Source organism: Scomber scombrus, chromosome 3 (assembly GCF_963691925.1).
Source record: "Scomber scombrus chromosome 3, fScoSco1.1, whole genome shotgun sequence".
Taxonomy (NCBI): Eukaryota; Metazoa; Chordata; class Actinopteri; order Scombriformes; family Scombridae; genus Scomber; species Scomber scombrus.
The window spans coordinates 16,880,795-16,905,532 of NC_084972.1; the positions used below are offsets into that span (position 1 = coordinate 16,880,795).

General features: G+C 40.5%; 3 protein-coding genes across 3 annotated transcripts in view; 2 read left to right on the forward strand and 1 right to left on the reverse strand.

The window, feature by feature from the left end:
• Nucleotides 1–5,802, reverse strand: part of LOC133977832 (RNA-binding protein 5-B-like) — an 11,625-nt gene extending 5,823 nt beyond the window's left edge. Inside the window, exons 1-12 of the mRNA XM_062416123.1 lie at nt 5,674–5,802; nt 4,842–4,895; nt 3,896–4,058; nt 3,648–3,791; nt 2,570–2,639; nt 2,132–2,205; nt 1,275–1,358; nt 1,111–1,171; nt 941–1,009; nt 693–853; nt 503–600; nt 82–169 (exon numbers count right to left, since the gene is read on the reverse strand). Of these exons, the coding sequence (XP_062272107.1) occupies nt 82–169; nt 503–600; nt 693–853; nt 941–1,009; nt 1,111–1,171; nt 1,275–1,358; nt 2,132–2,205; nt 2,570–2,639; nt 3,648–3,791; nt 3,896–4,058; nt 4,842–4,858 (1,029 nt within the window). The 5' untranslated portion in view covers nt 4,859–4,895; nt 5,674–5,802. The remainder of the gene's footprint in view (nt 1–81; nt 170–502; nt 601–692; nt 854–940; nt 1,010–1,110; nt 1,172–1,274; nt 1,359–2,131; nt 2,206–2,569; nt 2,640–3,647; nt 3,792–3,895; nt 4,059–4,841; nt 4,896–5,673) is intronic.
• Nucleotides 5,803–8,562: 2,760 nt separating this feature from the next.
• emc3 (ER membrane protein complex subunit 3) lies at nt 8,563–12,280 on the forward strand. Its single transcript, XM_062415630.1, has 9 exons — nt 8,563–8,754; nt 9,121–9,287; nt 9,783–9,840; nt 9,958–10,051; nt 10,391–10,495; nt 10,633–10,714; nt 10,830–10,909; nt 11,406–11,488; nt 11,568–12,280. Exons 2-9 carry the CDS (start codon nt 9,133–9,135, stop codon nt 11,694–11,696), a joined length of 786 nt encoding a protein of 261 aa, XP_062271614.1. The 5' UTR covers nt 8,563–8,754; nt 9,121–9,132; the 3' UTR covers nt 11,697–12,280.
• Nucleotides 12,281–12,672: 392 nt separating this feature from the next.
• Nucleotides 12,673–23,346, forward strand: usp4 (ubiquitin specific peptidase 4 (proto-oncogene)). The gene is made up of 22 exons (XM_062444261.1): nt 12,673–12,824; nt 14,135–14,262; nt 14,741–14,871; nt 14,989–15,115; nt 15,251–15,396; nt 15,920–15,981; nt 16,150–16,296; nt 17,260–17,377; nt 17,539–17,712; nt 17,803–17,961; nt 18,271–18,495; nt 18,658–18,741; nt 18,865–18,959; nt 19,061–19,243; nt 19,503–19,729; nt 19,844–20,065; nt 20,160–20,230; nt 20,316–20,431; nt 20,521–20,670; nt 21,936–22,039; nt 22,479–22,567; nt 22,754–23,346. The coding sequence occupies exons 1-22, from the start codon at nt 12,673–12,675 to the stop codon at nt 22,874–22,876; spliced, it is 3,033 nt and encodes a 1,010-aa protein (XP_062300245.1). The 3' UTR covers nt 22,877–23,346.
• The last annotated feature ends 1,392 nt before the right edge of the window (nt 23,347–24,738 follow it).

The following is a 24,738-nucleotide window of genomic DNA, read 5'->3' on the forward strand; positions in this document are numbered from 1 at the left end:
ACGGCTCAGTTCAGCCTATTTTAAAAGGAAAAGAAATTTGAATTAGTGAGAAACAAAAAAGCAGTAGTAGGTCCTTGTTACCTGGCTGGATGACCACTGAGCAGCAGCAATGGCTGTGCTGGCAACAGAGAGAGCGCTGGCTCTGATCCCATCAGGCTGTGCTGAGTCTCTGTTACAGGACATGGAGCCGTTAGTTAAACCCTAATTTTGCAGGACATGCAGGATGAAAAAATTTCTCCCAAATTTGCTTTAACCATGCCTGCATTTAAAAACCCTCAAGCAGAATGTGATCCTGAATATAATTTCTGAATAACTGAACCATTTATTATTCAATTCTAGGTGCAGTTTGAAGAAAACAGTGTGTATATTGTTGTGGATTCCAGTCCCCACATGTTTCCATCCACACTGTGTAGATGCAAAATATCTTTTATGTACTATATTCTATTCATGGAAAGCTAAAGATGGGCTCAAATCATGCACGTATGTTTGTGTGATGACTCACTTCCGAGCACTCTTGGCATAATCCACACCAATTGTTTTCCCATCCAGTTTTATAGGTGGCTGAAGGCTCTGGAGAATGGTGAGTAGCTGAGAAGCCTCCTGTACAAGAAAGATACAAGATTGTCACGTGTGTGTACACCCACAAAAGAAACAATACACTGTACTATATATTGACTACATAAATAACACACCAAAGGAGATGAGAGCTGAACAAAGGCAAAGCCTCTGTTTTGTCCTGTTTGCTTGTCTTTGATGAGGCGGATGTTGCCTGTGGACAAGTTGGCGTAGGGGGCCAATATGTTCAAAATTCCATCGACAGTTGAAAGGGGGGCGATGTTCCTCAAAATTATTGCTGTAAGCAAAGCAAGTAGTTAATGTATGCAGAATATGTGCACTAGAGGATTGTAATATTTAAATATGTGAGGAAAACCACACTCACTGTCTCCGTTGTAATCTCCAGGCTGTTGAGACTCGGCATTTAAACCGATAACTCCTGATGACTCCCCATCTGTATTCAGCAAGGACAAGTACATTGACCCATAGGTTGTCAGTCAGGAGTCAGTACAAGCCACTAACATAAGGAAGGACAGGGTGGAAGTAAAAACTCACCAACTTTAGCTGCTCCACACCTGAAACACTTCAGCCTCTTCCGGAAATTGTACAAGCCACACTGTGATAAACCAGTGACAAGGTTTTATTTGTGTTATCGGGCAGCAAGTTAAATTAATTATGAAATATGCTGGAATCGCAGTGTAGTTAGGAATTACACTCACAGCATTGCAAAGCCAGTTTTCAAACTTCTGCCTCCTGTTGCTGTAGTGCACTGCGATGCTTTTCCCCTGGATCACCAGCTTGTTCTGTGAAGTCAAGAAACCACCAGTTATTTCAAATTTTCGACACATTTCAGCCAAAGAGGCAGGTGAGGTCCTGCCGCTAACCCACTCCATGAGTGAGCACAGCTGGAACGGGAAAAGAGTGGCTACGCTTAACACTCGCTGCTTAGGTAGAGTGGCTCAGGGAGTAAAAAGGGAACAGAGATAGAAAGAGAAGTTCAGAGTGAGCGAGAGCTGTAGTTCTCGTGTACAATGGAATGAAGTTCTCATTCAAAATGTTTCTAAGTGTTTGGGACCGGAGTGCTGCCAGCTCATCCCTGTCTCACTCCAGTCTTCGGGCATTAAATGGAGGTGAGAAAATATCCAAGTGACTGAGCTGGAGCAGAATGTGCTATGAAACCACATGGCAGTCAGGACTAATCAAGACCATTTAAGTGCTCATTAAAAGAGGCAAAGGGTGTATTTAGCTACGTCCAACAGTTTTTACATTGTGTGCTTGTTAATAATGTAAAAATATTTCACTGCATTTCCAAAAGCAAAAGTGATTCACCACATCTGTAAACTAAGTAGCTGAGAGACTTTTGCTTTGGCTAAAAATGTTGCTGTATACTTAGCAAATTAATCAACCAAGTGCGTGATATCGAAAATATATGATATCATAGTTATACACCATCAAGTTTATGATACAGTCCTAAATATAAACATATTTCAGTTTTAACTGTTATCAACATGGTATCGTTTAATTGGGGCTCTAATCTCCAAGAATAAATGCTAGACTTGGTGATTGTTGAGGCAACCTGATTGGTCTCCATCCATCGGGTAGAATCTTGCAAGTGATAAAACTCCACGAAGGCGAAACCTCGGCTTATACCTAGAGACAGCATTCAAATATAGACGGGAGGCGTGTTAGTTAGAATGCTTTGGTGCAACATTCAAACTCACAATGGGCTTGAACAGTCCAATTCAAAGTCAAACGGAGGGAGGAGAGTGCTTACAAAGTCAAAAGGGATGGTGGATTTTGTATACCATAGCATGTAATGTCTGTATAATAATTGGTACCGTACATACAGTTACCTCCTTACCTGGCTATGTCATTGCACCAAATGATTTTATGTGACACAATGGGATCCTCTGACAGTTGTAATATCAGGCACAGTGATAAAAGAGGCAAAGATGATTGTAAGGCAGAGATGTGAAGGTCAATGTGAGAGCCTCCACTGAACAGCGACACTCACCTGTCCTTTTCTTCATCAAGCGGATGTCCACAGGCTGCGGCCCCTGCAGCTGCTCAAGGGCTGAGCGGATCTGGAACACGGAGCACAGGGGTCAAATTCATGTAAATACAACTGTTCTTTTGCATATTATTAAAAAAAAAAGAAAAAAAGGTGATATTACACATTACACACATGCAGCTAAAAAAAAAACCAAACAAAACAAAAAAATGTAACCCATTGTCAGAAAATGGTCTGCTGCCTCTTCTGAAGGCCTCTTCTAAAGTGAGACTTTGCTGTCAGCTTCCCAATTCATTTGAAAAAGGATGAATGAGAGAAGCTGTGGTCACGTGAGTTAGATAGTGAATGAAAAGAGGGACCATTGATAGCAAGAAAGCCAGTGAATCGGACCAATAGAACATTATTTTCGTTCTAGAGCACAAACACCCCCACACACCTCCACTCAACCCTGCCTGATTTGGTCTGAATCAACCCAACTCAGCTAGATCACAAAAAAACCCAATGGACATCAGATGTTTCACTTTGACCAGTTCAATTTTACAAAGTGCTCTCCTCTGCATAAAGTAGATTGGGACAGCTTTCCAAAGAAGCTGCCAGGTTTGAATAGGAAGAAAAACTTAAAAATGACCTCAGGACATTAGGTAAAGCCAGACCAAATGTACCAAAGCGGCCAGGTACTGCCCACACCTCCCATAATCAGCTGCTTGATGGTGGACCAGTTGAAGAGTCATGTTACATCAAATGCAGTTTCCTACTTTGCGTCCATTGTTGTATATTAGGTTCACAAGTGACACAGATAAGTCACTTGTGAACCTTCTGCTGCTTCTTCTCTCCAGGGGTTAAATGACTAAGTAACCCTCCATTTACATATGTTTTGATTAGACAAGCATTCCAGGTTTGACATTGCAATTTTCCACTATTTCTAAATTCACCAATTTTAACTTAACACTTAATCCTGCCAATAGGGTACTAAACTCTGCTAATTTGTAGAAAAAAAACAAGGAAGCAGTAACTCTGACAAGCTCACAGCTTTTGGTGAAGCTTTACCCTTAAAAAGCATGAGTAAGAGCTGTGAACATACATCGTCATCTGTGACATGGAGAGAGAGACCCCTCAGCATAACAGTCTTGCTCTCCTCTTCCTGCTCCATTTTGTAGTCCTGCTCTGGATAGTCTCCATCATACTCATCATCCGATCTGTCGCTGTTGTGACGTTTTCGACCCCTCTGTTGTAAACAAATAAATAATGCAGCAATTATCGAATTTGAAAGCTGGATTTACTTTATTAGTATACTAACATGTGCTTTCACATGAATTCCTATTGGCTTACCTCTGGACTGTCTCTGTGTTCATCAAAGCGCTCTCTGTGTCTATCATCACCCCAGCGTCGATCATAATCCCGCTCTATATTTCTACTTCGTCTTTCCTGCCAGTCTGGATCATCTCTCCTTCCATCTGAACCATATCTCCCACTACGCTCACTACGACTGAGCCTGAAATAAAAGATTCAACAGTTTTTATTGTCACATGCACAACACAGCGGATGGCAACACTGAAAGCAGTGACATTTGTTTTCTTCATGCTCTAGTAAAGGAGAGAAGAGAAAAAGACATGAGGTTTATGAGACGAAATAAAGAATACACACATAAATATACATTATATTGCAGTATTGCACATGGGTAATGGACTGAATGCAGTTGTATGTTTTCATACACACATCACACTCGCTAATTTCGTTGTACTACCTGTATAATGACAATAAAATGTGATTCTTGATTCTTAATAAATAGATTTATAGGGTGTTGTACATAAGGGATATGTGATAAATACCTTTGGTAACAATGTAGTGTTTGGTAGGGGGTTGGGTAAGGGTGCACAAGAAGAAGAGAGAGAGAAACTGTGTGAGTCTCTGTTTTGTCATAAGCTTCTTTTGGGGAGAAATTTCAGACTTAGGCCCACTTAATTGGGGACAGCTTGTCCAACTGGAGATAAAGGCTGTGTCCCCAATTGGGAAAAAGCTGACTTTAGGGTCAGTGGTTAAAGTTAGGGTTAGGTTTAGGCAAGTAGTGGTTATGGTAAGGATTAGAATAAATTCCAGATTAATGCAAGCCTATGTAATGTCCCCAAAAGTGACCATAGTCTATTTATGTGTATGTGTGTGTGTTTATTATGTATGTTCACAACGTTCAACAGTCTGATGGCATAGGAAGGTGAAGGTGACAATTAGATTAATGCACTGAAACTGTGCCACTACTACATTAGATTAATGAGCTTACCTTTTATCAGCTCCCATGGTTTAGTGTAGAGGACACACGTTCAATCAAGGGACTCTATGAGACAAAAAAAAACCAAAAAAAAACTCAGCCATTGAATCACTATTAAGACATTGTTTAAGATCAGCAGGGAAAACCTCAGAGCACACAACTGGAACACATGCCTTGATTTATTTGTGCTGTGTGTGACAACATGGCTTCTTATTTGTTATCCCCCACAAATTGAAAGAAGTACTTTATAAAATAATATTTATCCCACAAACAAAATTGTCTCAAGATGTTGAAACATCAGTAACAAATGTGAATTTTGTAAAAACGAAGAAGAAACATATAAACATCTATTTTATGAATGTCAGCACACATCAGGATTCTAGGAAAAAAAAGATTACCATGACATTCATGCCATTAAGTTGGAAGTCAATAGGATGTGGTTCTCGATCTGCCACAATATTTGATACTATAAACTGTATTGAACAAAATAACAACAATGAAACCAGCCATACAGCCATACAAATGTAATACGGACAGCTGCCAGGCAGACATCCCCATTTTGACTAGCTTGGACACAGTGAACCACTTTCATGCAAACGTTTCATACTGATTGACATTTGAAACAGCTGACAGAAACCATTGTTTCATATAGCTATACATTAGGTTAACGAGTGATACACTGCTCGGTAAGTGAACGTCAGAGATATCCTGGCGAAAACAAGCCCCAGGCCTTTGTTAACACAAGAGTCACAGGCCACTGGAGATATGTACGCTTAGCTTTAGCTTTAAGGTTTGATGAATGCCGTGTGTATCAGTTAGCGTAGTGGTAAATATTTGAGCTTACGTTAACCGAAAGAAGAAATACAATCCCGTGTCGTTTGGTGTTAACAAAACGTATTAGAAACAGCTCGTTGAATCTGATTTTCTGTAACTACGTGTTTTTTCAGCTCGTCCGGTCTGAAGCTGCTTTTTCCTCTTCTTTGGTGTTTTAAGGCAGTTGGTGTCTTTGATTGTAATACTGCCTCCTGCTGGATTTATCCGTCTGGTCCAATCATATAAGGTCCAATGCAATGTCACGGGCTAGACCTGCTTCTTTACTCTTTGGTCTTATGGGGGATTTCTAACGTGAGCATTACTGCCAGCTACTGGAATGCAATGTGGCGCAGTAGATTAACAGGATAGATAGATAGATAGATAGATAGATAGATAGATAGATAGATAATAGATAGATAGATAGATAGATAGATAGATAGATAGATAGATAGATAGATAGATAGATAGATAGATAGATAGATAGATAGATACATACTTACATACATAGAATGTATATAAGAAGAGCCCAATCGACATATCGGTCAACCGATATTATCGGCTGATATTGACCTATTGCAGATATATCGGTATCACCGAATATGTTGTCCGATATGTGTTGATATTTTGAAGTTATATAAGCAGCATTTTATGTATACTTCATAATTTTTCTGAATTCAATTTCCATTTATGCATTTTTTAAAAATTCATAGCTAATTCTAATTATTATTACATTTTATTGTTAAACTGTAAAATATAATATGATATACCAGCCTCTATTACATCTTTGTTGCAAGTGACTGATAACCACATTTGAGAGATCATTGCTAAAAAAAATTGTGTTTATGTATATATTCTGTACATATAACAATATCAGCCGATTCAAAGTAGGGGTGAGGGGCGGGTAGTGGGGGTAGACAGACCAGTTCAGTTTGTAAGTCCGTCCTGTAACTTGTTACATCATTGTTAGTGATGAGACCCACCACAGTTGTATCATCCATAAACTTTATGAAGAGGTTTGAGCTGTGCAGGGTGAAGAGCAGGGGGATGAGCACACATCCCTGGGGGGGGCCCCGTGTTCCGTGTGATGTTGCTGGATGTGTTGTTGCCAACCTGAAATGCCTGTAGTCTACCAGTAAAAAGTCCAATAACCAATTGCACAGGGAGGTGTTAAAGCTAAGACAGTCCAGTTTCTGGATTAGCTGCTGGAGCATGATTGTGTTGAATGCTGAGCTGAAGTCTATGAACAGCATTCTCACATATGAGTCCTTCCTGTCCAGGTGCATGAGGGCTGAATGGATGGCAGTGGAGATTGCATCATTGGTGGACCGGTTGGCCCAGTATGCAAATTGGAAAGGGTCTAGGGAGGGAGGGATTTAATGTGCTGCATGACTATCCATTCAAAGCACTCATGACAATGGGAGTCAGTGCAACAGGACGGTAGTAATTGAAACTGGATGGAGATGGCTTCTTTGGCACAAGTATAATTGTGGGTGCTTTAGAAGCATGAAGGGACAACAGCCTTGCTCAGGGAGGTGTTAAAGATGTCTGTTAGGACATCATTGAGCTCTTCTTCACAGTCCTTTAGTTTAGGACATGGCCAGGTATGTTGTCTGGACCAGCAGCTTTGTGGACATTGATCCTGGAGAGAGATTTCCTCACGCTGGCTGGAGACAGGCACAAAACCTGGTCATCAGGAGGGGGTCATGTCTTCTGTGCAGGTGTGGGGATGTCTGCTTCAAAGTGTGCAAAAAATGATTGAGTCCATTTAGCAGAGAGTTGTTGTAACAGGTCTGTGGTGGGAGTTTGTAGTCCGTGATGGTCTAAATCCCCTTCAACAGACTCTCCTGTCTCTGAAGTTATTGGCCATCTTCCTTGTGAATTGTTTTTTGGCCGTCCTGATGCCATGGGACAGGTTAGCCCTGCAGTTGTCAGTTCTGCAACATCGCCAGCTCTGAAGGCAGCATTCCGGGCCGTCAGTAGCCTGTAGACATCCCTTGTCAACCATGACTTTTGGTTAGCCCGTGTGGTGATAGTCCTGGTTTCAGTTACATCGTCATGCATTTGGTGATGTAAGCCGTCACTGTCTCTGTGTATAAATGAGTATTGGTGTGATTGTTGTAGGTGGCTGTTTGATAACCAAATTTGGGAGATCTTTGCTAAAAAAATGTGTGTTTATGTATATATTCTGTACATATTATCAGCCAATATATCGATATCAGCATTTCCTTGCTCCCTAATATCGGTATCGGCATTGGCCCCTAAAATCCAGTATCAGTCAGGTCCTAATACATACATACAGTACATACATACATATTACTTTATATGATCTGTGTGTGTCAGTATGTGTCATCAGCAGAGGAATCTTCTTCTATGATTACATAGTATAATTGCTTATGCCCAAAACTATAGACAATGGCTATCAATCCCTTCAAGCTTTGCTTTTGTGACCAGGATAGACATTTTGAAATTATCCATTTCCAAATGGGGAAAACGGGCAAATGGGCACACATTCATTCACTTAAGAGAAAAAAAATCAGAGAAAACAACATGCATTGTTAATATATACCATTCCTGCTCTTTATTACGTTTAATTATTTATACATGGGTGCCTTGTATTAAAGCCATAATACAAGTACTCTGAATTCTAAACAATTGTATTATTTTCTAACAAGATTTCACTTTACCTCAAAATTCAGAAACAACTACTTTAGTTACCCAGGAGGACTAATTGACAAAACTAGCTGTACAGTTGTTATTAATTGTAATAAAACAAATATCTTTCCACAGACCCCAGCATGCCGACCATGGGAGACACTGGCTGACCAGGGCAGACGCGTCCTCCATCACCGCGGGGTGGCGCTGCAGTCCCGGTGAGTGAGACGCGGATGAGCCACAGAAGCAGAGCTCATCATCCCTGGATTCAACCACCACAGAGCAATGGCCGCGGCAGCTGATGCAAATTGTTAAATATTGTTTAATTGATTAAACTACCTCACTTAGCGCATGCTTTGAGTCTTTCGAAGTTAAGAAGAAAAACATTGTGAGTTGCGGTCGCCGCGATCTCACGCCTGCTCCAACACTACTGCGAACCGGGCATCAGGAAGAGAGGAAGGTAGCCAGATGGCTAACGTTAACATTAGCGTACCACCAGCGTCTCTTCTGCGCATCTATAGCAGTTTCGGACATCCTTTGTTTATTCTTATGAGAAAACAGATTGTTTCAACTTTGTGACGCGGAGCTAAAGTGTATTGTTTTACGCTGGTTAGTTAGCTTGATACGCATGCTACAGCCGCTGCCTGCTAGCTAGATGCACTGACAGCTCATACCTCTAACGCTAATTAGCTCTTACAGCTTTTGGTCATTTACAGAGCTATTACATGCAAGCAAGTCTCACATTAATCAGCAGGTTTTAGTGTTCGGAGTTGACAAAATCTGTCTTAAACTTGCCTGTTGATAGTCTGTGTCTTTGATTCTTCAGCTACCAGGCTATATGGCTGAGCCGGAGCTTCTGCTGGACTCTAACATTAGACTATGGGTGGTATTGCCCATTGTCTTCATCACCTTTTTTGTTGGGGTGATTCGGCATTATGTCTCCATCCTTCTTCAAAGTGACAAGAAGTTGACACTAGAACAGGTTTCTGACAGGTAAGTAATCTGTAATAGTGATGTGACTATGTGTGAATGTTTAGTTTTTATTTCTGTGTCATGCCAAACATTTGTCCCACCTCACATGAGATTAAAGACATTTGACAAAACATGCATCTTCCTAGTAATATATATACAAAGCACACACAGAAACAAGTGGAAAAGAGAAAAGGAACACAAATAAAAAACATGAAACAAAACAAAAATCCCAAAGGAAGTGTTCACAGAAAATAAATTTAAATCAATATCTGAAAAAATTGTACTAAACACAGGATCAACCAGTTCACAATAAAAACGATAGTAGAAAAAATGAATATCCTCCGTATCATTTAGACAGTACATTTGACCAATCTGCTTTTCTTCTAGATTAACACACTGTTCAGTTTCAGTAGTCAGTGTTTAAATACCAGGTCTCAGCTGGGCACATAGAGATCTTTGCTTTTTAGACAAATTGGTCTGATTTGATCTGATGAATGAATACATCTCCCATTCCAGCCAGGTTCTTATTCGGAGCAGAATTCTCAGAGAAAATGGAAAATACATTCCCAAACAGGTAGGCAGTTGAGTTTATGTTATTTCATTACGTACTTGTTAAACCTGTAGTCTTGCCATTTATTTGAGGCAACTACAGCATGTGAGGCAATGATACTTAAATTCTCTTATGTTTTAGTCATTTTTGATGAGGAAGTTCTACTTCAATAATCAAGAAGATGGATTTTTCAAGAAGACCAAAAGAAAGGTTGTTCCACCCTCTCCAATGACCGGTAATCTTTTTTGAAGTGTTAACCAATATACAGAATGTGAATATGCAATCTCCTGACAGGACAGATGATAGCTACAGAATTTCTTGGCATTATCATGAGCATCACTTCAGTATTAGGAGTCTTTCCTCCTGTGGATATCACCATGTCACTGCTGAAAGTCTGGTCTTTGACTATACAAAAAATGCATATACAGGGAAACTTAAAGTCTGTATTAGAAAAAGAATTGTCAATTTAACACATCTACATTTTGGTGCAGCAAACTCACTGTACAGTTATTATTGTAATAAAACAAATGTACAAGACATATTGATTATATTTGCTCACTCCATCTTTTCACAGATCCCAGCATGCTGACAGACATGATGAAAGGAAATGTCACCAACGTGCTTCCAATGATCCTCATTGGAGGCTGGATAAACTGGACCTTTTCAGGATTTGTAACAAGTAATGATCTCACTCATCACAAGCCTGTGGCACATTATGTGGGATGCACAAAAATGACTTTTGGTTTGTTTTGCTATAAGAAATAGTTTTATGTGGAAACCCTACACCGAGTTCTTTCTGTACCCTTTTTCACACAGCTAAGGTTCCCTTCCCTCTCACTCTGCGCTTCAAGCCCATGCTGCAGCAAGGAATAGAGCTGCTTTCACTGGATGCTTCCTGGTAAACTTACAAAACAACAATTGTTGTGATATACCGTGCTACTCATTACTGATGTCAAGATAATGCTTTACCTTTTGGTCACTTTCTCTCTTGTTTTTTCTGTGTGTTCATCAAGGGTGAGCTCAGCGTCCTGGTATTTCCTGAATGTGTTTGGGCTACGAAGCATGTACTCATTAATCCTAGGCCAAGATAATGGTAATTTTTGCTAATTTCAATATTATTTTGTTTCTCAGAATGTACAGTTTACACAAAAATGTCTGCACCTGTTACACAAGCGAAAAATGAAGGGACTTGAATCAGAGGATCGAAAGATTGCAATTATATTCATAGCAACAAAATCAATAATTTAATTGTTTACTTGCCAAGGAACTGTTGGCACACTCTTGTGCGTTGGTGCACATAGTTTTAAATTGGTAGGTGTGTGAGTGGTTGGGCCTCAACTATGTGAACCACCCAATGTAAACCAATAGATAAAAGCTGCATTTAATTGCATAGAGAGGTGTTGATTCAAAATCAGCAGTACTAGAGACCCTTGAAGTTGTCATTTGATTCAGTGTTGAACGTGAACTATGAACAGATGAATGGAGAGCATGAGACTTTGTTGAATTCCATGCTATAAGTTGCATTCAGATAATTATCATTACATTCCAAAGATTCTGATTGTGATTGTTACGTGATGCAACCCTCACAGGTGCTGATCAGTCGAGGATCATGCAGGAGCAGATGAGTGGTGCTGCGATGGCCATGCCGGCAGACACAAATAAAGCTTTCAAGGTACATATAGCATCAGCAAGGTTAATAATGAGGTTGGGCATTGGTCGTTTGTTCATGTGATTTTTGTCCTTGATTCCAGGCCGAGTGGGAGGCACTGGAACTGACTGACCATCAGTGGGCACTGGAGAGCGTAGAGGAGGAGCTGATGAGCAGGGAGCTGGACTTCGATGGCATGTTTAGCAAGGAGCTGCCAAGTGGCATCTTCTGATGGCCTGATAATTTCTACTTGGAGCTTTCACTTTTAATTTTGATCATTTCAGGGATTTGTTTTTGGTTACAAACACAGAGATGGGACAAATCCCTTCATGTTATGCAAAGTTTACATTCCCTTATTTGAGGTCCTTGTCACATTACCTTTCCGTACCTGTTTGGGAGAAATTAAGTGGCTTTTTGCATATTGAAATGCATCATTATTAGCTTGCAACTGTATGCCATCATAATGCCATTAGGTAATAGAATGTGAACTACCTAGTGTGTATTTTTTCTTAGGTCATGCACAGCTAGCATTACTGTACTCATTTTCATATGTACCATCAACACTAGGCGTAAATACCATTTTACAGGTCTGAATGATGTTTATCTAATTATAATTTAACAATCTTTAACCACTCCTTTGTTAGACCATAGATAGATCATCTGCTCTGTGTCAGCTGCCTGAAGTTGGAAGTAAATCCAGAACTGATTAGGTGTTGGCCTGAGCAAAATATGTTTTTGTGATTGAAATGTTGTGTTTTTGAAGTATGTAGATGGTTTATTTTGTATTGTAACTCTCCTGTGTTTTGTACAGAATAAAGCCTGTTTTGACTAAATACCTGGGTTGATTTGTTGCAGTGCACCTAAATACAAGTTTCGTTTTTGCAAGCTAGTAATTACTAATATTGTTTTCTGCCCTTAGCTATCATACAGTGTCATTCAGTGTTGATTTTAATGATACCATAGGGGGAACTCCCAGCAGAACAAGGGTCCATGTAAAAACCCTTTTGGTAATTTGCGGATTTGGAAATTTAGCATCTGGTTCTTCAGTGACTAGCCGGTTTGGAGGACGCTATGACAGGATAGTCACATTGGAAAGCAGCACCCTATCTCTCCTCGACTGTGTAATGACCGGAGAGGAAGAGCGTCTCCCTCGCCCAACTGTTCCTGCTCCATCCGCGCGTTCACGACACCGGCGGCACACTCGCTGCATGATGGCCGAGGGAGGCGGACCCGAGTCGGGTGGCGCGGCGGACTCCGACTCGGAGCCGGTAGCAGCACAAATGCCAACCCCTTCAACCGAAAGTCAAAAACAGACTATTGGGTCACTTTTGAAAACAACTCTAAGAAAAGGCGACGAATGGTAAGAGGCGGCAACAGCCAACAGTTTCGGCTCGCTAATGCTAGCTAGTGAGAAACAGGAAATGCTAACATGCTAAGGCAAGTCTGAAATCGAAAGCTGCTGAGCTAGCACTGATCTCTTTAGCTAGCTAATGTTTAACAAGTTAGCATACCAGCAACCAAACAGCTTGAGGTTATAATTAATCTTAAAAGTGGTGCATATAGTAAACACTATTAGCGTTAGCCATAAACAACCAGACACACCAGTTAACCGGCTAATTCGTAATGTATTTCAACGTTAACAAGCAACGCTAGCAGGCGGTGGCTAGCGTTAGTCGGTTGTTACAATAGGCCCCGGCCACAGATGGTTCAGTCAAACCGGTTCGTTTGTGGATCTGCTCTGATCAGGAAATGGGCCTGTTGACAAGAACATGATGTGATGTCGTTACCGGCTTGTAGAGACATGCCAGTTGGAGTTGTCAGACAAGCTTCTTAACCTGGCCAGCTACTTGTGCTAGCTAACATTGTATCAGTTGTTAAAGGACCTCCCAGGCCCGGGCATAAATGCAACCGAATTATTAAAGAAGCCCCACCTCACCCAAATACTAAGTAAGTTACTAAATGTCAGATGAGCAGAGGCAATTTTGCCGGCTTCTTTGTTAAGAGGAAATGAGCACTAAAGGAAGAACAGGCTTAATGTAATATAACAACTACTCAGTGAACATATTCGTTTAGATGTTGAAATCAAACCAATTCCAGCGATAGATAATGTCTCTGGACACTGCAGGTCACAAACGAACCATTGCTTCATCATCAAATTATATTCAAGCTGAAATATATGGTTTTCCACAATTCAATAACTCTGTCACAAAAATTAGAGGAAGCTGCCTCAGGTTTAAAGGGCAAAGATCATACACCTGCTTCACCTTAATTTAAGGCCATTGCATTAATTCTGTCAGTGATTGTACAAAACACTTGCATGTTCATCAACTGCCATCAAATTATGTGGATTCTTGTTAACAAGCCTATTAACTAAAGGGGATTCTCGCTTGGGATGAGATTAAGTTTAAACTAGCTTGCTGTTACTATATCTGCAAGTGCCAAGGTAGTTTGGTGTTGCATAATGTGTTAAGTTGTCATAAGACTGGGTTCAGTGTCCATCCAAACCCCATGCATTTTTATCTTCTCTTGACCCTTTTCTGTCCTTGCTTGATATCCATATCAGATTACCAATAATCTTTAATGAAGTATGAGTGTTTAAGAGTCACTTTCAAAGACGGTTATGTTTGCCATGCAGTATTACTACCGGTTTGTTCCATTTTTGTTTTTAAGGTACCTGATAGACAGCCGCTGGTTCAAACAGTGGAAGAAGTATGTGGGGTTCGACAGCTGGGACATGTACAATGTTGGAGAACGTAGCCTCTATCCAGGACCAATTGATAACTCTGGGCTGTTCTCAGGTAAAAACTGGCATTTTGAAAGAAACATTCACGTGTTTTAGTTTCTGTTACTGTTGAGAAATGTACAAAACTAACACAAAGTTGGAAGAAGCTGTTTATTCTCAGTAGAGATGCACTGATACCACTACTGTTATGTTATATTGGTGCAATACTGACTTAGATAGCTGGATTGAGTATTGGGTACCATTATTTTGATTAATCAAATTCAGTACATTTATATTCATGTATTTATTTGTGACATTTAGTTTTACAAAAATAGGAAAGTTTTGTTTAAATAATGTCTGATGTTGCTGTACACATACAAGTACTATCTCAGTTTATTGCACACAGTGATGCATAAGCAGGGATGCTTATAAATTAAATACTGGTATCATATCGGTACCGATACCCAAAGCCCATGTATAGGTATCAGGACCAAAAAAGTTGGATTGGTGCATCCCTTCTTCTTAACCTGTAATCATCTTTTTTCCCTTTAAAGACCAGGAGACTCAGTCCTTGAAAGAGCACCTTATAGATGAGCTGGACTATGTCCTTGTACCCACTGACGCATGGAGTAAGCTTGTCAGCTGGTATGGCTGCCTAGATGGCCAGAGACCCATCGTCAGGAAGGTAACGCAGCTCGATCCTTTTTTTTTCGTTTTGTCAAACATTCACTTGTGTGCTGGGCTCCTACATTATTCATTCATTCATTTATTCATTTATTTATTTATTTATTTATTTATCTAGGTTGTCGAACATGGTATGTTTGTCAAGCACTGTAAGGTGGAGGTCTATCTGCTGGAGCTGAACTTGTGTGAGAATGACAACATGGAAAATGTAGTCACGCGTCATTTCAGTAAAGCTGATACTATAGGTGAGACTACTAATCTACTAGAATCTACATGGGTTCAGCATGTACAAAATCTGATGACTGGCTTCATATACACACAGGAAAAAATTGTCCGCTGTCCATTTTTATATATAAAGTGCATTTCCAACCCTTTTCCAGATACTATAGAGAAGGAAATGAGGACACTGTTCAATATCCCATCAGAGAAGGAGACAAGGCTCTGGAACAAATACATGAGTAACACCTACGAGCAGCTGAACAAGCCAGACAGCACTGTACAGGATGCGGGTCTCTTCCAGGGACAGGTAGTGTAGTGTTATTCAAATAACCTTCACCTCACTGACGGACTCTCTTCCTCGTTTCTGCTGAAGAACACCACAGCTCTCTAATGTACTGTGTATACATAATTCATTTACAGGCACTGTAAAAACTAACTGAGAAGTCTGACAGTCTAATATACTACAATAAAATAGCCCAGCATTAAATTATATATTGGTAATCTTGTAGTAATATTACAGACTGTTTTGTCATGTTAGGTTTTTGTAATGTTGTGTTGGATGATATTGTAGGGGATAACAGATTTTCTGTCCATTGTATACTGGGTATTGCAGTAGACCTATCATGTGTTCTTAATCTGTTTTTGACTTTTCTTGCAATTGTAATTACACATAGAAGTTTGTGCTGTTGATAGACCTACTTGCAGCTGCTAAAGCTTTGCAGCATCTGGCGCACGTTCAGTATTAAATTCAAGCCTGGGACATGATAGCTCTGACATGAAGGTCAGTCAGTTGTGCCTGCTTGGCTTTCATTCAGCTTGTTTTCCCACAGGTGCTTGTGATAGAGCGCAAGAATGAGGATGGCACGTGGCCCAGACAAGCCTCTCATCCCAAGTAAGGAAATACCTTGTTATTATTTTTCAGGAAAAGGAGATCAATTGTATCATTGTTCTTAAGTTTTTTTGGCTATCTGTGGAAACATAAATCCAAGTTTACGCAGCATTAAACGTTAGAGGTCATTTATAGAAACGCGCTTCTCTAAAACATGTTCTTGCTTACCAGATCCAGTACAACCCCATCCAGGAATTTCACTACCTCCCCAAAACTGTCCTCCAACTCATCAGCCGGCATCTCCTCAACAGTAACCAATGGAGACAGCAGCTGTAGCCCTGGCTACACACTTAACAACAGCACGTCCTCTGGCAACAGGCAAGAGTTTGTTTCTCATATATCCAGATTTTACTGTTTTCCAGCCATAAATGTATTGTCCTTTACCTCTCTTCAGCATTTACTGTATGGTTTATTTGGCACAGAGGTTCTTTGGTTGTCCTTTTCAGCCATGACCACATGGGTTTGTTCCAAACCCATAACAACCAGCAGTTACTCTAACTAAATTCACTTGTGTACTTAGCTCCTGTAATTTCCAGTTGTTATGTCTCCAGAGACACCAAGAGTTTGTGCAGTGTTCTGGGATGTAATGGAAATTGAATCAGAAATTTAAAAAATCATGCTTACATGTATTCTCTGCATAAGGTCAGACTATCAGTGGATCTGGACACAGGGCATTAAATTCTAAAAATAAATGAGATTTAATTGCAGACATCTGAGTACATACTTGGTGAAATGACTGCACTATATTCAAAAGGCTTTGATGTTCTTTTGATTGTCATAACTTAAAAGAAGCTGGAATATATTCTATTAACTACAGATTCATCTGCAGTCTAAGTAGAAGAGTATCATAATTAGTTTACTGCTAAATACCTTTGAATGTGTGTGCTAGAGACACAATTTGATACAACACAAAAACTAAAATGAAATATGGCAAATTTTCTTATTAGGTTAATAGACAAAGGGCAAATCAAACATGTCACATCAACTGCCCAGGGCATCTGGGGTTATATTTCTTCAGGATTCACATGGCTGAGTGTGCCAGTTTTCAAAATGAGAACAACAGTGCAGTGGTGACAGCTTAGCTGACATCAGTTGTTAACAGCTCATAGAGGTCTGCATCATAACTATTAACATGTTCTCTTGAAGTTGTATTCTGTTTGTCAATCTGATATTGAATCTGTGCTCCATATTTGAGTTGTGTTGTGTTTAAACATATCTGTGATATATTAGCTTTAATGGCAGTACAGGATCTCAACAGTAAACGATCTGCTTTTCCTTCAGATTTGGGGGCTATAACTCATACAGCTCCTCCTACAACTACAGAGAGTCACAGTCGCAGCCTGGCCTGTGTGGTCTCAGTAATTTGGGCAACACGTGCTTCATGAACTCTGCCCTCCAGGTAAAAACTGTTAACGTATAGCCAACAGTTGAGTTGAAGACAAAGGGAAAAATGTGTTTGAATTTCATATAAGTGTCACGGATCAGAGAAAGTCCCACATTGACAAGCATGTTTCTGGCTATTACATTCACACAATCCACTTTTGTCCTTTCTTTTCCCAGTGCCTGAGCAATGCATCTCCACTCACAGAATACTTCCTCAATGACCAGTACGAGGCAGAGATTAACAGAGAGAATCCACTGGGAATGAGGGGCGAGATTGCTGAGGCCTACGCTGATCTAGTAAAGCAGATGTGGCTTAGCCGCAGCAGCTATGTGGCCCCACGCACCTTCAAAGTGAGTTGTGTCCAACAACGCCATGTTTCTTTCCAGTCATAATCTTAAACCTGCAGACACAGCTTATAACATCTGCGTTTTTATCTCCAGACCCAGGTAGGACGCTTTGCCCCACAGTTTTCAGGCTACCAGCAGCAGGACTCCCAAGAGCTGTTAGCCTTCCTGCTGGACGGGCTCCATGAAGATCTGAACCGTGTGAAGAAGAAGCCTTATCTGGCCCTGAGGGATGCAGAGGGCCGTCCGGATGAGGTATAGTACATACAAAGATATGATTCTGGATTTCAAACACTGGACTTTTGTAGTATAATTTTTCAGAGGCTTTTTATGTCTCCGAAAGGTAATTTAAAACTGCATTTGAAGTAAAATTGAAATCCAATTTAATTTTTGAGAGATTGATGGTGCTGTAAGAACTAATATTCTCTAACTCTCCATTAGACATAGCATAGAAAAAATTAAAAGGCGTGTATATAAACTGTATATAACACATTGTTAATGAAGTTCAGTAAAATGGCATCTAATGTTTTGGGTTTTGTTTCCTCACTGTTTGCGGAATTACAGATTGTTGCCAAGGAAGCCTGGACGAACCATCGCTTGCGCAATGACTCTATCATAGTTGATATTTTCCACGGCCTCTTCAAATCCACTTTGGTGTGCCCAGAGTGCTCCAAGGTGTCTGTAACCTTTGACCCATTCTGCTACCTCACACTGCCTCTGCCCATGAAGAAGGATCGTACTATGGAGGTTTTCCTGGTGCGATCAGACCCTCAATCCAGACCCACACAGGTGAGCCAGAAATCATCTCCAGGGTTATTCTTATAGACTTGACCTACAATTGAAGGAACACTAACTCAAACTAAGTTTCCAAGCCAGGGCAGCGCTATCTTTATGTCACCTTTAACAAACTGACCGATCTCTTAATGTTGCATTTGTCTTGTTGTCTCGCAGTATCGAGTGGTGGTCCCCAAACTGGGTTCAGTGACAGACCTTTGCAGCGCCTTGTCCAGACTCTGTGGAATCCCTCCAGAAAATGTTAGACATTAACATTTTTACACCAGTAGAACAAATTCAAGTGTACAGCGTACTTTCAACTTTATTGTTTATATTTTAGGGTGAAATATGTTATAATTTTACAATTAATTTCTGTCTTTTTAGATGGTGGTGGCTGACGTTTACAATCACAGGTTCCATAAAATTTATAGACGGGACGATGGCCTCAACCAAATCATGGAAAAAGATGACATCTTTGTGTATGTTATGTTGTTGACCAAAATATGAGTTATGTAATGATAGTCACTGTGGCTGATGTTCTTATACAGTGTGTGTATGTTTGTGTTGATGCTCTCTGCAGGTATGAGGTACAGGAGGAGGACAGTGAGAGGATGAACCTGCCTGTGTATTTCAGGGAGCGACACTCCAAACATGCCGGAAGCTCCACAAGCACCATGCTGTTTGGCCAGCCTTTACTCATCAATGTGCCCAGACAAAACCTCATAGCAGACGTTCTTTATGACAAGATCATAGAGAGGATTGGGTGAGAACATACTGTGCAGAGAGCAGAACCAAAACTGCATGACAGTGTAATAACAGTGTGTTTACAGCCAGTGTGAAGAGACGGAGGGATGAAAACAAATGCAGAAGCAGGAGATGTGTACATGCATTGATGTGATCATGTAGAAAATCATGAAAAGAGATCACAGTGCCTGTTTAGTATAACTGAATCCACTGATCATTAATGAGTGATCTCTGAATGTATCTACTTTTTAACTTCTCTCTTCTGTTACCTGTTTCAGACGGTATATAAAACACTCGCAGATCCCCAGTACTGAAAGCAGAGCATCAGCGTCAGCCACCTTTGCCAGCTGCAGCCAGGCTTCTGAATGTTCCACATCGTCCAACGTCAACGCCAGCCTGGGTGGCTGTGGCAGCCCTTTGTCAGATGGGGCCTCCTGCAGCGCCAGCTCCAGTAATGGCAGCAACCACTCAGGGACCTGCAATGAGTCTAATGGACAATATGATGGTAAGCAGCTAACATTACCCTACAAAACTGATTTTTATTTTCATATTAACCACGAACACCTGAAGCTGTACAACCATAAATGTGATGAGATGTCATGGTTGTCTGTCTGTTCAGGTGAAGAGGAGGCCATGGACCACCAGGTGAGTCCAGAGCGAGAGAATGGCCAGTCTGAAGAGGAGGAAGAGGAGACCTCTGACTTGGAAAATGGGTCTAAAGGAGACACAAACAAGCTGTGCTCTTCACCAGCCAAGCTCTTTACTTTCAGCATAGTCAACTCTTACGGAACAGCCAACATCAGCCCGCTGCCTTGCGATGGAAATGTCCTCAAACTTAATCGTCAGTGTTATTTTAAACTTGAAATTGCATCAATCATTTTATTTTTCAATGCCATTTTGTGTTGAGGCAGCCTCTTCATCTCTTCTCTCTGCAGCACATTCCACAGTGGCGATTGACTGGGACACAGAGTCAAAGAAACTGTGTTATGATGAACAGGAAGCAGAGGTCAGTGGATTAATGTTCATCACACAGTCCTGTGACAGGATATGCAAACAGTTTGTTTATCTTTGTGTAAATATCTGATGTGCAGGCCTACGAGAAGCACGAGAGCATGCTCCAGCCCCAAAAAAAGAAAGCCACCGTGGCTCTTAGGGAATGCATCGAGCTCTTCACAACCATGGAGACACTTGGAGAACACGATCCCTGGTGAGGGTTCACAACTTCAGCCTGACTTGGTGTCAAATTAATTTTTTTCCCACCGCTTTTGTCATATAAATATAATCTTTTTCATCCAGGTATTGTCCCACATGTAAGAAACACCAACAGGCCACAAAAAAGTTTGACTTGTGGTCGCTGCCTCGCATTCTGGTCGTTCATCTAAAGCGTTTCTCCTACAACCGATGCTGGAGGGATAAACTGGACACAGTGGTGGACTTTCCCATCAGGTATGAAGGCAGGATTTCTCAATGACAGTAAAGTCAAAGAGTTTAAGGGCAGTTATGTGGGGGAAAATCAAGTTCAACATTAAGAGAATGTGGGAGATCAGTCAGTCAACTTTTGCCTGGACAATCTTGCACAGAGAAGTGGTCTAATCAGGCAAAATAATTGAAAACACTTGTGAGGGTGGACAATGGGTACATGAGAGTAATTTAAGTTATCCTAAAATTAATACATTATCAGTTCATAGACTTTTGGCAGTTATTATTTATTAATAAAATATCTGAAACATTTGGTGCGCCCTGGTGGTAGAGTGCCACATAATCGCAGCGTGCCGGGTTCGAATCCGGCCAGGGACCTATGCTGCATGTCATTACCCTCTCTCTCTCTCTCCCTGTTTCCTGTCGGCCTCTCTGCCAGTTACCATCTGAATAAAGGCATAAAAAGCCTAAAAATAATTCTTTAAAAATAAATAATATCGGAAACATTTATGTATGACAGTTTGCTGGAATATCATATTTCTATGTAAAAGCAAGGAAAATGCATTTACCGTTGAGACAAAATGAGCTATTGAGGCATATTATTATTATATATATTTTTTATTATTTTTAGGATAATGTTTGTCATTTGGATATGGTAGCAAATGAACAGTGAGAAGTTGTAGTGTCAGAGTATGAGTGGCACTTTTACACTAGAGGGAGCTGCAGTCTGAAACTTAGAAAACTAATTCACCCCAAGTCTGAATTAGGTAATATTATTGCACTTCAGAGACAATGGCTAACTGACATCCAAAGAACAATAAGACCTGTGTTCTTATCTGTTTTGGTTGTGTAACTTGAGCAGCTAACTGAAGCAGCTTTTCAACTCTGTATGAGTCAATAACTGTTTTTTGCAGCTGTGACTGTGAATTGTCCGCTGCATTTTAAAATGGAGAAGTTACTTAAGGATTGTGGCACAACGGATTTCTGTCTCCTTCTCTGCATTGTGTGTGCAGCAACATAGTGTGACCACTGTTGAGGAACTTGATCCTCAAAAAACCAGGAAGCAGAGATAACATTATTTAAATCCCGCCTTTAAAAAAAAAAGAAAGAAAAAAAAAAAGGCTGACTCATGCTTAGTAAGATTGGCCTAAACATAAACTCATCTGCTGTGGCCTTCAAGTTAAGTGACCCTTGAGGAATCTGGTTATTATGTGTAAGCTGTTGAACGTTTTAATTGTGGTGGCCACTTGTTTGCTGCAACTGATGTTTTTTGGTTGTTTTTTTTTTGTCAGGGATCTGAACATGTCCGAGTTTGTGTGCGACCCGAAGGCCGGTCCCTACATATACGACCTCATTGCCGTGTCAAACCACTATGGAGGAATGGGAGGAGGTCACTGTAAGTCACTGCTCATTTTTTCCCCTCTTAACTCTTAGTTTTCTTCTCGAATGGAAAACACTGACCTTAATGACTTCACATAAACAGCTGATAAAAGGCTCTATTAACATTAAACCATTTTATTTTCAGCTTTTAACAAAGGTTCTCTCTTATTCAACACAGTTTTAGTCTTTAAACATGCACACAGTACATGTCAACAGATGGTGAATGTTGAATGACCACCGTCTCCATGGACACTGTAATGGATTACATTTTAATATGTCAAGGTGGCTCACACATAATTTTTCTTTGTGGATTCATTTTAGGTTGTTTTTTTTTTTTTCTTCTTTGTCCATTCACGGTGAACTGGTCTCATAAGATTTTATCGCTCTCTCTCTCTTTGGTAAACAAATGGGCTGAATAACTATTTGGTAACACTTGGTTTCCTTCTGTCTGACAGACACAGCTTATGGCAAGAATAAAGTGGATGGAAAGTGGTATTACTTCGATGACAGCAGTGTTTCGTCTGCCTCAGAGGACCAGATTGTGGTGAGCTTTCATTCTTCAATGTTTAAGTCTACCCTTGGAGATGCGGTATTTGTTTAATCCCCTAGTTTGTTTTTATCTGTTGAATGATGTCTGATGAGACTGTCATCTGCCCTTTTGGCTCTCTGTACTTGGTGTTTAGTGTCCCTGTTTTCATAGGGTAACCTTATCCTTGCCCTCCCCTTGCAGACTAAAGCAGCCTACGTGCTGTTCTATCAACGCAGAGATGAGGAAGCCCCCTCCAAACCTCAGCCTTCGGCCTCACTGGGAGGAGCCCCTGAGGCAGCAGAAGACCACATGGACACAAACTGAGGAGCCCCGATGTGAGGGACACACATTGAAACGCATATGGCAAATAGAGACACTTGGACGCACACACAAAGCTACTTTAGTGACAGAGGACTCCACAGACTTTAACATTATTAACCCCACCTCCCCCTTATTTTATTTGATTTTGTCTCGTATGTTGTCAACTAGAGCCAACAGCCTTGTCAGAAGAATGACCTGAGAGACTTCTTCCCTGCAGCGGGTGGCATACTGATTTCTGAACATAGTTTACTAGTCGGGAACTAAGAGGAATTTAAATGGATATAGATCCTCTCACTGGAATGTTAGAAGTGCCCTCAAATGCGTAGATAAACAAATGTTTCTGTTGCCCACAAAGAAGAGTCAGAAATATTTAAAGAAAAAAAAAAGAAAAAAAAAGCCAAATGCACATCTTGTTTCAACCAAAGCGTTTCAAGGTATTTAAAATAAAAAATGTACCAACTGTTAAGACATTAGCAGGATACTGGCATTGTGCCTCGATTTATCTCTGATAATCTTGCTGTGCTGAGGTAAATGCAAGCTCTTACAGTGTGATGTGCACCCAGAATGATGCATGCCATGCTTAAAGAATCCTGTGACCTTCTGCCACTTGGTGTAGCGTGGATCCATTATTTACAGGTATCTTACTAGCTGTGGCAGTTGTGCTCCTGGGCTGCTGGGTCTATGTTGCAAGCTAAACCACAGAGGGGGATATCTCGTTTCAAGGTTTTAACATCTGGGTCTCGATATGAGATGAGGCAGGAACAGTTTTTTTGTTTTTTTTTACCCTGAGCCTCGCTCTTGTTCAGCCATCACTTTTTGTTCTTTGACACACAGCATGGGCTCTGCTGTCACTCGGACCCTAAACTTCTGAGAGGAGTCTCACCCTGCTAACATTGCCCCCCCCCCTTTTTTTATAATCACAATGCAAAAGCGGCCTTTTGATTCCTGCAACCTGACTAGAAAGGAGGCACTTTGAATTCTCCAATGAATACATTATCTACCTGCTTCTGGTGTATTTAGACATTACAGAAATGTATGCTTCGGCCTTAGCGTTAAGGGTTATGGTCTGTCATACACTTCCAGATCATTTTAATGTGTCTTTTAAGCATATTTTGCTGCCTGATTGGACCCCTAGCTCACCTGCAATGGCTTGTCCTTATTAGTCTTGTACATTAATGCAGCTCTGTATTGAAATGGCTATGTTATTTGATATCTTTAAAAGCACACTGGGTGAAGAAAAATAAACTAGTATAAAAGTGGTGCTTTTATTCATGAAACTTGAACTCGCTCCTAGTCATGAGGAACAATCTACATGTGTCATCAGATGGGGGCAGGACAGCAGTACCTACACTTCTCACCTGTTAGGTAAAAAATAGCAAAAGTGTGACTGTTGAAAGCATTAAAAAAAATTAAAATCATCAATTTACCAACAAAAAAATATGCCAGTAAGCGCAGTTATAACAGGTGTCTTGTATGAGTGTGACTGAGTATAAAATATTTTTACTTATACTTTGTCAAAGGTCTCCTTGTGAAGCCAGATGGCTGTTAGCACTGAATGCCTCTGATTACCAGAAGATAAGAGATCTTGTTCTGTGGCATAAATTCAGCACTTTGTTGCATAACAGGATGTTGATATGTTGGTCCTGCCATCATCATGTCAATCAGAGTACTATTATACTACCTAATCATTTATGCCTATGACTAGAAAAGCTTTATGTCATATCTGTAATCTTAGATACTTTGTTGAAAACAAAATTCAGCTGCCAAATGCAGTGAGTCTTGCTTTCTCCCCCCTCCAAATCATGACAGCAATTCAAAAATAACCGAAGAGATGTAAATAATCACACTATTTTAAATAGGTGTAT

Coding starts and splice junctions, on each gene's coding strand:
- emc3 (XM_062415630.1), top strand. CDS start 9,133: ATGGCTGAGCCGGAGCTTCTGCTGGACTCTAACATTAGACTATGGGTG. Junction 10,496..10,632: donor CTTTTCAGGATTTGTAACAA/GTAATGATCTCA, acceptor TTTTTCACACAG/CTAAGGTTCCCTTCCCTCTC. Junction 10,910..11,405: donor AATCCTAGGCCAAGATAATG/GTAATTTTTGCT, acceptor CAACCCTCACAG/GTGCTGATCAGTCGAGGATC.
- usp4 (XM_062444261.1), top strand. CDS start 12,673: ATGATGGCCGAGGGAGGCGGACCCGAGTCGGGTGGCGCGGCGGACTCC. Junction 15,982..16,149: donor AGACAAGCCTCTCATCCCAA/GTAAGGAAATAC, acceptor CTTGCTTACCAG/ATCCAGTACAACCCCATCCA. Junction 18,496..18,657: donor CTCAATCCAGACCCACACAG/GTGAGCCAGAAA, acceptor GTTGTCTCGCAG/TATCGAGTGGTGGTCCCCAA.